This window comes from Vidua chalybeata, chromosome 9 (assembly GCF_026979565.1).
Source record: "Vidua chalybeata isolate OUT-0048 chromosome 9, bVidCha1 merged haplotype, whole genome shotgun sequence".
NCBI lineage: Eukaryota > Metazoa > Chordata > Aves > Passeriformes > Viduidae > Vidua > Vidua chalybeata.
Genome location: NC_071538.1, coordinates 4,595,156 through 4,608,928, shown reverse-complemented (window position 1 = coordinate 4,608,928; position 13,773 = coordinate 4,595,156). Strand labels below are relative to the sequence as shown.

General features: G+C 37.9%; 1 protein-coding gene and 1 non-coding gene across 2 annotated transcripts; both read left to right on the top strand.

Moving 5' to 3' along the window:
- Positions 1-384: 384 nt before the first annotated feature.
- RABGGTB (Rab geranylgeranyltransferase subunit beta) lies at positions 385-13,545 on the top strand. The gene is made up of 9 exons (XM_053951076.1): positions 385-728; positions 1,211-1,318; positions 2,319-2,516; positions 4,758-4,863; positions 6,283-6,335; positions 6,463-6,573; positions 9,590-9,715; positions 10,492-10,641; positions 12,547-13,545. The coding sequence occupies exons 1-9, from the start codon at positions 465-467 to the stop codon at positions 12,685-12,687; spliced, it is 1,257 nt and encodes a 418-aa protein (XP_053807051.1). The 5' UTR covers positions 385-464; the 3' UTR covers positions 12,688-13,545.
- Positions 1,478-1,560, top strand: LOC128792621 (small nucleolar RNA SNORD45). The gene has a single exon (XR_008432484.1). It is a non-coding gene; the product is annotated as a small nucleolar RNA SNORD45 (small nucleolar RNA).
- Positions 13,546-13,773: the final 228 nt, after the last annotated feature.

Below are 13,773 nucleotides of genomic sequence, written 5' to 3'. Positions count from 1 at the left end.
TACTGGATGGTACTACTGCTGTCATCAGGTATAAACTCTGCCTGCAATCCTTACTCGGGTAAGCTACCTGGAAAATCAGTTCTTTAAAGAAAGCATTTAGTCTCTATAAATTACTGACTTTCCTCCAGAAGAGTCATAATGCAACATCTTTGGTAAGTATTTGCCGTATGTAAGAAACAGACCTTATTTTTGACTGTCCCATGCAACACAGCATAATACTTAGTACTACTTCTTTGATGTTCCTGCCTGGTATAGTTTAGGGGGAACATGTGCCAGCATCAAGAGTTGGTAATCATGAACAGAATCACCCAAGACAATTTTAATGAAGAAGCAAGAGAGACGGTTTTGAGCAAAAGGACAGTTCTCTTTACCCATTTTACCTGCGACTAAATTCTTGGATTTGCTTTTTCACAGAGCTGAGGAAGGAACCGAAGTTATTTCCAAACGCTGTCCTGTTTGCTGTGATGCAAGAAAGTTCACAGCTGGAGTTAGTGTACTTTAAATGTACTACCTGTTTCAGAGCACACTTTATCTGCGGCAAGTCAGAAGGCCACAGCCGCTCCCCACGCCGAGGGGCACGGCGCGGGCCCGCGCGCGCAGCGCCGCTCTGCTCTGCGCAGCCACCGGAGGGCGGGGCCCGAGCGAGGCCGGGCGGGCACAGCGAGGCACCGCCGGCCACCGCCTTCCGCTTGGCCCCTTCGCGTCTTCCTGTGCGTGCGGAGGACATGGTGGGTGGAGGGCTCCGTGCTGCGGCTCGTCTCTCCTGCGGGAACTTGTTTTCTAGCGCGCGGCTGTACCTGCCTTGGAGGGACGCGGGTCGCGCTGGGTCCGCTCGGGGGCCGGGGCGGCGCTCGCCTCTCCGGCGGCCGCGGCAGCGCGCGGGCTGGGCCGGGCCTCGCGGAGCCGTGGGGACGCCGGGCGGCACGGCCGGGCTCGGGGAAGGGCTCCGCCGTCCGGCACTTCAGGTTATTCTTGGCGAGTTGGTGTTATTTCTTAGCTTTATTGCAAGGTTTGGTTCGTAGCCTTTCCTGGGGAAGGGTTTAGCCAGGCTGAACAGTGATGGCGTGAGATGCGCGACCTGACGTAGGCTCAGAATAGCTAGAGAGATGTTTTTTCCCAGAGTCACAGTCACCGGTGTTGGCTACTTTATACCAAGTTGCTAAAACGTTTTGACCTGACATTGCAACTGACTTGTTGGTGCTTTTTACAGGGGACACCGCAAAAGGATGTTATAATAAAACCCGATGCCCCAAGCACATTACTTTCAGAAAAACATGCAGACTATATAGCTTCATATGGAACAAAGAAAGATGATTATGTACGTATCAGTTTGTTACAGTACAGCTGTGGTTTTGTTAACAGTAATAACCTTTATTTATTGGCTCAGATTTAAGGGTTAGATGCAAGTTAACAAGCTAATTGTTTTTCACCCTGCAATCCAAAGTATAAAATAAAGGTGCACTTGTTAATGTCTCTAGGTCTGTGATGAGTTTTGGCATGTATTATCTGACTATAATTTTGAAGATTATCATTTTAGCTCTATAATTACTCTGAGACCTGAGAAACAAGCTACTAGCTTCTTCATCCACTAGAATGCACAAGTAGAGTTGCATTTGCATGTTACTCTTTTGGTGGGACAACTTACAGCAGTTTTACAGTCATAAGTGGTTGGATGTAGTCCACACCAATGGGATTCCACTTCCAGCAGGTAAAAATTGTCAATAACTGCTTATGTGAAGAAAAGTTGTGGTTACCTTTACTGTTCAGAAAAGCATGCCAAGCACTGTTACTTTCAATTGTAGTGCATGTAAAAAATAATGTTTATGTATTGCAGGTGATGTAATCAATGTAAGAGAATTCAATAAAAATTTTCACTCCCTAGTGCGACTTAAAATTATGAGAGTTTTGGCCCTGGGAAATAGACTTGTTATTTTTTGAGACTAGTTGGGGTGGCAATTTGAGGGCTTCTTTGAATGTCAGGATAGTAAGTGATCTGAAGTGAATTGGTGCACAACTACTTGTTTGTGGCTAAGTTGACATTGAACTTGACGGTTTGAACTAGAAAAATACAGGGAGGAAGGGAGTGTAGTACGTGTTGGTATCTACATGTGCATTTTCCCATATCTATGAGTATGTGTATACACATGTACATGATGTACAGAGTATCTCTGAGTGGCTGGCGCGTAGTTACTAAATGGTTGGAAAATGATTGACTAACTAGAAGCTAAGATATTTGTGAAAGTTAACTAACATATTTTCATTGTGCTATATTGATGGTGTGCTTCTCTGATCAAGAACTAAAACAATGCACTGTTTAGGAATACTGCATGTCGGAATATTTGAGGATGAGTGGTGTGTATTGGGGACTGACAGCAATGGATCTCATGGGGCAGCTGCACCGAATGAACAAAGAAGAAATTCTATCATTCATCAAATCATGTCAACATGAGTGTGGTGGAATAAGTGCCAGCATAGGTCATGATCCTCATCTTCTGTATACCCTCAGTGCTGTCCAGGTAAAAGTAGAAGGGTAATTTTAGAAGAAAGTGTTTGTGATTAAGTTTTTATGATTGCAGATTTATGAACCAGTTACTGTTGGAAGCCCATGACAAAAATTATTTCAGTATCTTAATTAAAAGAAAAAATCTAATGGACAAAACTGTAGGATTCAGCTGTATCACTTTCTAAAAATTGTCATATTTGGGAATGTTTTACTTTTAATGGTCAATTAATGGTTACTGCATTGTTGCCAGTTTTGTAAGTTATCTTGGAATACTCTTTAGCTGCAAGTTTTACCGGAGCATTTTATAGATAATTTTTGATTTCATAAATTCTTCTTAGTGCACATTGAGGTGACAGATACGTATCACCAGAACAAGAGCAAAAAAATTTTTTTTTATATGAGTTTTTTGGGGGTGTATAATTTAAAAACTGTGTTAGTCTGTTGAGCATTTAATTTGTTTGGTGCATATGCTCCCCCGATAAGAAGTAATTCTCAATCTTATTTTTTCACTGCAGCTATCTCCATTATAGACTTATTTTCTCACTATTGCTCATGCCTTTATTTTGTTCTGTTTTTTTGTTCTGCTGATATAAACCATTGTGTGAAAAAGTACCAAAAAGGCCCGAACACTTCTGAACAGTTAGCTTGATTGCTTGCAGTGTGCGTCTCTCATTCAATCTTATGGATGAAGGATTTTAATGACATTACAAAAAATAATACAGCATTCTTTTCTAGGCAGAAACTATGCTGGATTTAAGATAATGGGTTTGAACCCCTTAGATAGGACAGAATGCTCTAAGGTTGATTGTTATTGCCACTTTAGCACTAGAATTACTCTGAATACTGTGAGAACCAGGACACTGAAGTTTTTCCAGGCTGTGATGTCTGAACTTTTCCGAACTGTCCAATCCAGCTCCTTTCACAAATTCCAGTTCAGTATAAGGGGGGTATAATTTGAGGTTGTTACCTTACAAATTAGATATGTTAGTTCTTAAATATATACTTGATATTACTAGGAGATATTTTCATTTTAACTAAATTGAGCTGTAGCTGTCCAAACTGAAAAAGTGTTCAGAAATGCCGATGTAAAATTTTTGTGGTAGACTTAACCAGCATATCTTAATGAGTATGCGTGGTCTTAGTGAACAAACACTGTTTAGTCCTGTCTACATATCTGGGATGTTTAGAGGGTCATGTCATATGTTCTTGTCATTACAGTTAATAGTAATTTGTTCAGATTTGCATTTAGGGTGCATGTTGTGATTATATATTTTCTGTTGGAGTTGTATGTTCTTTTTTTTTTTTTTTTTAATTTTCCGTAAGACTTATATTTTATTTGACTTCAATTTTATTTAACAATTGAAAGATTCCAGTTAGCTAGATTTAAAGTCAATAGTGTGCAGTGTTTTTCAGGATTGTTACTGTAACATTGCTTAGTTTCAGCTGAGGTTTTTTTCCATTTTGTGATATATAATAAATTCTTACTTACTCTCTTACTGATTATGCAAGGTGTGAGTAAAAACATTAAGTCAGATAGGGCTCCGAAACAGTATTGTTGTTTTCACATGACATTGTGTCATACAAATTTGCTGGTTTAAATCAGTGGTGGTTTGGAAAATTGTATTCCCTACCTTTATTTTTCTTCCAGAATATATTCACTGCACAGCTGGTATATAATCATATTGTTCATACTTTTTCTTAAATTATTGCATTTTTGGTTCTATTAGTTATATTTAAAATTTTAATGTAAACAAAAATCTAATAATTTGAAATGAGTAATTGTTGACAAGTTTGCACTGTAAGTGGAGTTAGTAACCAGCAGCTTAGCATACATATATCCAAGTAGTTGCAGTGCAAAACTACAAATTGGTACATCTAAGGTGTCATTGTCCCATTACAATATTAACCATAATCAAATCTCTGTTCTACATATTGCTAACATAAAATAAATAAACCTGGTTATGCTTTTGAAAGAAGACCTCAACACTGGAAAGTAACAAAGGATGAAACAGTTCCATTTGAATTGTTTGTATCTCCCTTTGAGAATGTCCTAAAGGTTTTAGACAAAAATAATCTACAGTGCAGAGATTAACTACTAAAGTGAAAAAAACCCTTTATTTTAATAAGCCTTACCAAATAGCATTCAGAATTAATTAAATCAAGTCTTTTATAAATCCATTATTTCTTTTTGTTAAGAAATTTTCAAAATTTTTGTTCCACTTTGATTGTTACTGTGTCCTTTTTCCCTCCCCAGATTCTTACCTTATATGATAGTCTCCATGTAGTTGATGTAAATAAAATTGTTGAATATATACAGAGCTTGCAGAAAGAAGATGGATCATTTGCTGGAGACGAATGGGGTAATTTTTAGATCTCTTAAATATAGTGTCTAGGTTGACTTGTGTAAGTCCGTAAACTTAAGTTCCCTTGGATGTTTTTTTTTGCATATGTATTATATGTGAACACTTTTATTTTCTGAGTCATGAAAAAGAAGGGTTTGTGAAGGACAGAATTAATTTCATTCCTTTCATAAATATTCTCAACTTCAGTTCCATTCTTGTATTAAGAATAAAGTGTCTTGAAGAAGAAAACTTTTGGGCATTTTTAACTTAACAGTACTTTGAAATACTAGAGACACTGTTTCATAAGGAGCATTTTATACTTGCTATTTGATAGTAGTTAGTAATGACCTATATCCATGTCAAATGTGAAAGGATTTTTCATAATGTGGGAGTGAGAAAGACTGGGTTTGTACTCATGAACTTCTCTTAATACTGATTTTGTTTCTGCATATAAATTCTTTATGAACAAACACAGGATTTTTAAGCTGTGGCATAAATATTTAGTCACTCTAAAAGTATTTATCACCATGGGAGACCTAAATTTTAAGAAAATCTATTGCATATCACTCTTGTTCAGGTAAAATTCAGCAACTGAGATCTTAGCAGTGTATGTATGCTACTGTAAAGGTAGATGATGTGCTGTGTGCTAAATTGGTTCATAGTTTGCTGCGCCCTTTTTCTTGAAGTATTCCGAGAGGTGCAGCTGAGGGAGTGTGATCCCTGATGTAGGTCAGAGCAGCAAATGTTTGCTTTATGTGTTTCAGCTTGTGAATTTCTTATGAACAGAAGTCTTGCAAAAGTTCTACCAAGAAACAGAATGTTTGGAGCTCAGTTATATTTTAAATTGTGACTTCAAGTATTAATTGCCTGGAGTTGGTGCTACAAGAGTTATATTGGACTTGACAAGCAATTATTCTGTTATAGATGTAGGGGCTTTGGTTTTTCTTCCAGGTACAAATATGCCAGAGAAGCCTTGTAACTTTAATTAGATTTGCCCTAAAACAAGAAATGGCTTCTACTTCTGGCTGGATTTAAGGCAGAGCAAGAGTTGTCTGATTATTTTTGCATTATTTCCATTGCTCTGCAATTATCTGTAGAGCACTACAGATAAACTCTAAAATTAAACAGTTGTTTGTGAACTACCACTATCTGAATTGATTTGGATATATAGCTGTCCAGCTCTAAATGAGTTGTCGACTTTTATGAATAGTAAAACATACAGATGACTTAAATGATAACGTATATTTTCTAAATTACTGGGGAAATAATTGGTAAGCTGGAAAATTAAATTGTTTGGGAGGATATTTTTTAGCTGATTTTTGGTTTTTGATGCAGAACCTAGGATTTTAACATTTTATTCCATATTTTCAGTAATGATTTAAATGTATGTTTGTTGAAAAAATAATCTGCTTTCATTCTTTGTCCCCCACATTATAGGAGAAATCGATACAAGGTTCTCTTTCTGTGCTGCAGCAACTCTTGCACTTCTGGTAAGTCCTAAACCATCACTTGCACAAGCAGAGAATCGATTGGTACTGCTCTTTGGTACTGCTGAAGTTTCTGCAGAAGATCAGCTTGGTAGAGTATCAAGTGCATTAGTTATTTTCTGACTTGCAGGGAAAGCTGGATGCCATTGATGTGGAAAAAGCAGTAGAATTCGTTTTGTCCTGTATGAACTTTGATGGAGGATTTGGTTGTAGACCAGGTTCTGAATCACATGCAGGACAGGTGAGTTTCTCTTAATATGAAAATACTTTAAATTAGCAAGCATCACATACTGCCTATAAATGTTTCTTTACAACATGTATCAGTGATGACAATGGATGTACCTCTTGTTTCCCAAATGCCTGATTCTAGTACCTTAGTTAAAATAAATGAACAGATGCATAACCTAATCTGGGAGGGCGAGTCGAGACTTGAAAGTTTAGGTGGGAAAAAAGCTTTTAGGGCTGTATTTGAGTCTTCGCATAGTGATTTTGTAATTGCTAGCATGAGGATTTTTAGAGAATTTGAAATGGATATCAATGGAGACGGTGAACAAGATTTATCACTGTTTCTGAAACAGGTCATAATGAGACGTAAAGGTCAATTGTACAGTCTGAGATTTATCAGCCAATAAACCCAAATAAAAACAAGATATGAATCCTGTCAAGAATTACTTAATTTTTTGAGGAAAGTCAGTTTTTAGATGGCATACCTAAGCTAGTAATGGGAATATTTATCAGCTAGAATCACTAGTCTTACACACTGTTATTGGTGACAGTGAATTCTGAGAAAAGCTCAGTAAAACGTACTTGAGAAGGAAATGCAGTAGTATAATTAGAAAAAACTAGGAGATCTCCTGAGTAATATAATCTAAATAACTTCTTTCATCAGGAAATTTACATAACGGAAATAATTTTAAATTTAAATTTACCTTTCCTATTTTTTTTTCTTTTCATGGAAAAGTTTAGTGCACTTAACCTGAATGTGTGAAAAAAATCAACTTTTAATGCTGTTGCAGTTACCTGTTTATTTTGCATAATTATGGTGAGTAATGCCATAGCTAGGATTCACCTCATCACATGAAAATATTAGAGGCATTTTGTTGACAAGTGTTGGGTTTCCTGCCCCTTCTTTGTTTAAAATCAAGAAAAAAAGTTAAATCTGTTACATGTACTTACCTTATAGTTTTAATGTACAGTAGCATTGCCCATATAGTCTAAGTGGCTGGACCATGTTATAGTGTTCAAGGAAGTTAGTTCAATAGCTGAACCCACTCTGTTTGCAGCTGGCATTGCCTGTGAGGATTCAATCTGTTGTGCTTACTCACATACTCCTTAAAAAGCTCTCTCTTTCACCTCCATGGAAGTTCAGTAGTTGTCTGGGATTGTTGGCAAACCTGACGTCCTTTTATGACTGGGTGACCTGCCTAATAGATGAGAGAAAGGCAGTGGATATGTCTACCCAGACTTGAGTAAAGCTTTTGACGTGCTTTCCCACAGAATTCTCCTGGAGAGGCTGCAGCCCATATCTTGGACAGGTGCAGTCTTGGCTGCATGGCTGGACCCAGAGAGTAGTGGGGAATGATGTTAAATCCAGTTGGTGAAGGGTCAGAAGGGCTCAGTTTTGGGGTCAGTCCTATTTGATATCCTCATCGGTGGTCTGGACAAAGGAATCAAGTGCATGCTCAGTAAGGTCACAGGAAAGACCAGTTTGTGTGGAAGTTTTGATTCATGGGCAGAAGGCTCTGCAAAGGCTGGATCTATGGGCCAAGACCAGCTGTGTGACGTCCAACAAGGCCAAGTGCCAGGTCCTGCACTTGTGTCACAACAACCCTGTGGAATGCTCCAGGTTTGGGAAGAGTGGGTGGAAAGCTGCCCAGCAGGAAAGGACCTAGATGACAGGAGCTGAATATCAGCCCAGGTGTGCACAGGTGGGCAAGAAGGCCATTGGCACCAGCCACGGGGTGGTCACTGGACCAGGGCAGTTGCTGTCCCTTGGGCTGGCACTGCTGGGGCACCTCCAGTCCTGAGGGCAGTTTTGGGCCCATCACTTCCATAAGGACATTATGGTGCTGGAGTATGTCTAGAGGAGGGTGATAGAGGTGGGGAAGGGTGTGGAACATAAGGCCTGTGAGGAGCAGCTGAGGGTACTGGAGTGTTTAGTCCTGACAAAAGAAGGTTTAGGAGAGACCGCCTGAAAGGAGGTTGTGGCAAGGTGGAGGTCGGTCTCTTCTCCCAGTCAGTTAGTAACATGACAAGTGAAAATGACCTCAAGTTGCACTGCAGGAGATTCAGGTTGCATATTTGGAAGAATTTCTTCACTGAAGGAGTGGTTAAGCACTGGAGCAGACTCCCTAGGAAAGTGGTGGAGTCTCCATCTCTGGAAGTGTTCAAAAAACGTGTAGATGTGGCACTTCCTGATATAGTGTAGTGTTATTTGGTGGTATTCAGTTAAAGGTTGGACTTGATGATTTTAGAGGCCTTTTCCAGCCTTAATGATTCTATGATTCTTGGCTTTTTGTGCTTCACTGCTTTCTTAGTGATCGCATGAAATGTGACCAAAGTATGCTGTTGCACCATAAATGTTATCTCCCCGGCAAAAACTATTAATTTTAAAATTAACATTCAAAGGGGAGTAAATTAAAATTAATAAAATTATTGTATTAATTAATTAATTAAGGGGATTAATAATATTAAAAGGGGTTTAATCAATGCAGATATATTACATGGCACTTGGAAAGTAAGCGTGACATGACCAAACACATAGGGAATTGCCAAGATAGTTAATGATCCAAGTTAGCCTGTTTCTGTTAGGGAATTAATTTTTTGTTTACTGTTTGCAAGTGCTAGGATAAAAGGCAGGTACAGGAACAAACCATAGACTGGATGCAAAATTTTTATAAAGGCCATATCCAGCCTGCAGAAGTCAGTTTGACTACTCTGGCTTGAGAGTCTGTGTTTTTAAAATAAAATTGTATGGCTCTCTCAGATCTCCTGGGATCACTTTCCAAACCTTGCAGTAGTGTCTTATATTAGTGAAATATTACCAATTGTGCTACTGGAACTTTTTAACAAAAAGAACTATAACAATAACATGGTTTTATGAAGGAAAAGTCTTTGAAACTAAAAGTTGAAATGTGTGTGAGCTTATTTTGTATTGTTTACATGACTGCATTTCTGCTTTGAGTTCTTCCTGCATTTAGTCTGCTAAACTATATTTAGTTATTAAATACACAAAAAATTTATGTCTGTAATTTTAGATCTATTGTTGCACAGGATTTCTGGCTATAACAGACCAGTTGCATCAAGTAAATGTTGACTTGCTGGGTTGGTGGCTTTGTGAACGTCAGTTACCTTCTGGGGGTCTCAACGGACGACCAGAGAAGGTATCATGTGGCTTCTTTTCTTTGTTCAAATCTCAACAGAGATTCTGAAGCTGAACTACTGCAAAATGTCATGACTTCTATAAAACATATAGTAAACTTTTCAAAGAAGTCAGGCCTTGTCCTGATTCTTTTGTTACTAACACCTGTCATGCAGTCCTTACCTATGCTTCGTTTGAGTCCTCAGTATAGCAAAGTATACATACTGAAGGATGTCTTGCTGACCACTTGAACCATTATCCTGTTAAACTGGGTCTTTAGTATTTTCTTACTTGGGGAATGATCTTTTCTATAGGATTTGTATAAAAATTACTGTTCTACTAGATGTAAATCCCGAGTGTCATAGTGTTCCACATCACACTAGAGATTTGTGTAACCTAGAAAAATCTCTGGCAAATAGATAATCAACCAACAGATTCCCCTGCTTCCCCCCTTGCCCCCAAAATACAAATAGTTGATATGAACAACTTTGTATTTCCTCTTGAAAGAAGTGCTGTGGTTTTTCAGCCTCTCTCACAGAAGGTGAAGTCTTTAAAAATCACATCCTTGTGGTCTTGTTTCTTGAAGTTTGAAAAAGATACTTTCCCTTCCTGAAAGCAGAAGTCCACTGAAAAGAGATGCTATCAAGAATTTTTTTTACTCCAAAGACACTCTTAAGTGTTGTGTCTCCACAAGAGTATTATGATAGCGCACCTGATAATGTGCAGAATTACCAGTAAAACTTGCAACATTATGTTTAAAACCCGAGCAAATATTTAATCTGCCTCTCTGCTTGCCAGTTACCTGATGTATGTTATTCGTGGTGGGTGCTAGCTTCTTTGAAGATGATTGGTAGGATACAGTGGATTGACAGAGAGAAACTGCGCTGCTTTATTTTGGCATGCCAGGATGAGGAGACTGGAGGATTTGCTGACAGACCGGGAGATATGGTAAGTGATATTTTTTCTAAATAAAATACACATGAGAATTTTAACTGGAGATTTCAACTTTTGTGTGAGTGTAACTCAACTCATGGTCCAGGTGGGTTTTGCAGAGGCTGCAGTTTACTCTGAAGGAAGAACAGGGTAGAATTGCCATTGAAGGCGTACTTGGGGAGCGCATTCCTTACAACGCACATGTATCCCCCAGTGAAGTCAGTTGCCATTCCTTACAAAATCTGGTTTGGTTCCCCATAACACTCGCAATGCAAACCATTTCTCACAAGACTGGCCGCACAAGACCATTTGGAAGATCTGTGTAAAAACACTCTTGTTTCGTGGTGGGTTTTCCGGTGCGTGTATGGGTTCTTTGGGTTTATTATTTTGTTTTGTGAAATGATCTGCAAGCTAAAGTCTGGTGTAGGTTAAATGGTCTTCAACTCTCTTGTTGTTTTGTCTGATCTAATTAAATTATGAGTTTTTATTAAGAATCCCTATACACTTAACTTTCATTCTTTGCTAGCCCAGCCACTGAATAAATCTTGTAGCTGACATTTGTCTAGCTGAGGGAGGAAGAAGCTTTTGAGATAACATTGTCAAGAGGCTGGTGCTATGGATTTTGCTTGTTGAGAGAGCAGTTACGATTTAGCTGGTCTGTTCTCTTTGGTTTCAAGTGGGAGTAATTGATACTGTCCTAGTGAAATGGCAGATAAAGTTTTTATCTTTCAAGAGTGCTGGACAGATAAAATAAAAAGTATTGTGAGACTTCATTCCTGTTAACACTTGGCTTATTTGTTAATGGTCTGTAAAGGTATTAGCTGTTTTTATTGCAGCTGCCCATGTCTGCTCCCTTCTCTGCAAATGCATTAAAAAATAAAGTAACTTTCTATTTTTTTTGCAAGCAGTTAGTTTATTCCCAGTTGGGGGAGAAATCTCCGATCTGTCATTTGGAAAGTGTTTTTGTGTTCTTAAAATAGGAAGAGTTCTGTATTTCTAAGGAGCTTATAGGAAGACCTTTTCCCTTTTCAGAATTCTTGAAGAAAAGCCCAGAACTTGAAGTCTAAATGTTTTTCTAGCTTTGAGTAATTAAATATTTGTATCTTCTTGGAAGAGCAGCTCTGAAGAGCCTTTTCTCTATATCTAAGGAGAGCACCTTTGGGACAGCTTTTCTATGTTACATTAGCAGTTATTTAATATTATTTTTAGTTGTCTTTGATTGCTGAAGTGTAGAAAATTCTACTCCTGAGGAAATGTTGACTTCCAGGTTCTTGCTTTATTCCTGCAGAAACTCAGTCCTAACAGACATTGTTGTTTTAGGGTATTTTGTGTTTGGGTTGTTTTTTCATTTGTTTTTTTTTTGTAGGGGGAGAGGGGGGTGATGGTCGTGTGGTTTTAGGAGTAGAGGTTTCGGGGGTTTTTGTTTTTATTTATAGTTCTGGGATGTTTTCTGGCATAATAGGTTGCTGCTTCTCTCTCAAGGTTTTACAGCACATTTCTGTATTTGGAAATCAATAGAGAGCATTATGATGTTTCTGAAGAACAAATGGGGAAGTGGTACCTGTAGATGATCCAGTTTACTTTTAAAATCTTAATTATCTTTGCTTCTACCACCCTGTGATATTGCATGCTAATAAAGAAATGTGAGTGCTTTTTAACTCAGAGTTGAAAATCGTCTTAGCAGCAGATAATTGACAAGCATGCCTGAGTAAATCATAGTATTGTAAATGCCTGCTATGGAAATTTCTTGCCTGTCAACACATGTTAACGCAAATGAAAGTTTATTCAGTTGTATTGTCTTCCCCAGAGAAGCCATGGAGATTTTCATTTCTCTTGCTGGCAAATGAAAATTTCATTCCATAAAAGTGAAAAAAACAATTGACTTTCGGAAACAGACACAAGCTTTCTTTTTTCTTCCAGGTGGATCCATTTCATACCTTATTTGGTATTGCTGGACTATCTTTATTAGGAGAAGAACAAATTAAGGCCGTCAATCCTGTCTTTTGTATGCCAGAAGATGTCCTTCAGAGAATAAACGTACAGCCTGAGCTTGTAAGCTAAGCCTCGTAAGAGACAAAAGCTTTGTATGACCAATTGCTTTGGTTTTACTGATTTATAATATCATCTGTGAAACTGTCAGCATATTCTTCTTTCAGATGTGTTTACATTATGGAAGTAAAGCAGTAGCTTTGCTGTGGACTTTGTCACTTCATAAATTGTTTCAGAACAGGCTGATTCTCATAATCTGAGTGTAACATGTTATTTGGTTGTATTCTAAGATGTGTAGAAACATTTAAATTCTGTATCTAAATCTATGGGCCTTGGCTTGGTTTTTTTTTTTTTTTAAATGTAAGATTCAAATCAGAGCTTGACGGTGTGAATGCTTAACTTTTCTATTCCTGTAACATCAACCATGCTAGTACTGGTCTTCATACAGGCCTCTTTTGATGGTGGATCATGCAAAGCACTTAAAAAAAAAATAAACCCAAACCAAACAAACCAATAAAATCCTATTTAAGCCATGCACTTAATACCACACAGGTATTTAATTATTCCTGTTCACATTTGCCATCACTTTTCTATACTGTGAGAAACAGCTGCTTCTTCTCACAATAATTGATACCAGTAATACCATAATTATGGTTCTTTTAAATATACAGATGTCTTCATGTATTGATGAGTCCCTTAGACAAAATTCTACTGATACTTGAGATACAGCATACCTTGAGTATGTATAGTGAAACTTGCTAACATTAAACGTTCTAGAGAAGGTCTCTGTTGGATGGCGACTTGTGATTGAACATAGAGTTGATTCTAAATCTGTTGCTGGGTTGAAATCCTCCTTTTGTAGCTTTTAAGACACTAATTGTCAACACTTGATTTTGCTGTAATTGAAAATAAAACTAGCTGTGGAAAATACTTATTCTCTGAAGGGTAAAATCGTCTTTGTCTTCATAGAAGTGCTAAAATTGCCTCTTAATTTACATTCCACACATCCTAGCTGAGACTGAATGATATTCCACTTGTAATGTACAGTAAAAGGTAATTGGGAAGGGGAGGAAGTATTTAATAATCTCTGTACTTACATTTAAGTAAGGCCTAAAGTTGTTTAACCTGTACTTCACTCAGCAGAGATAGCCACCCAAG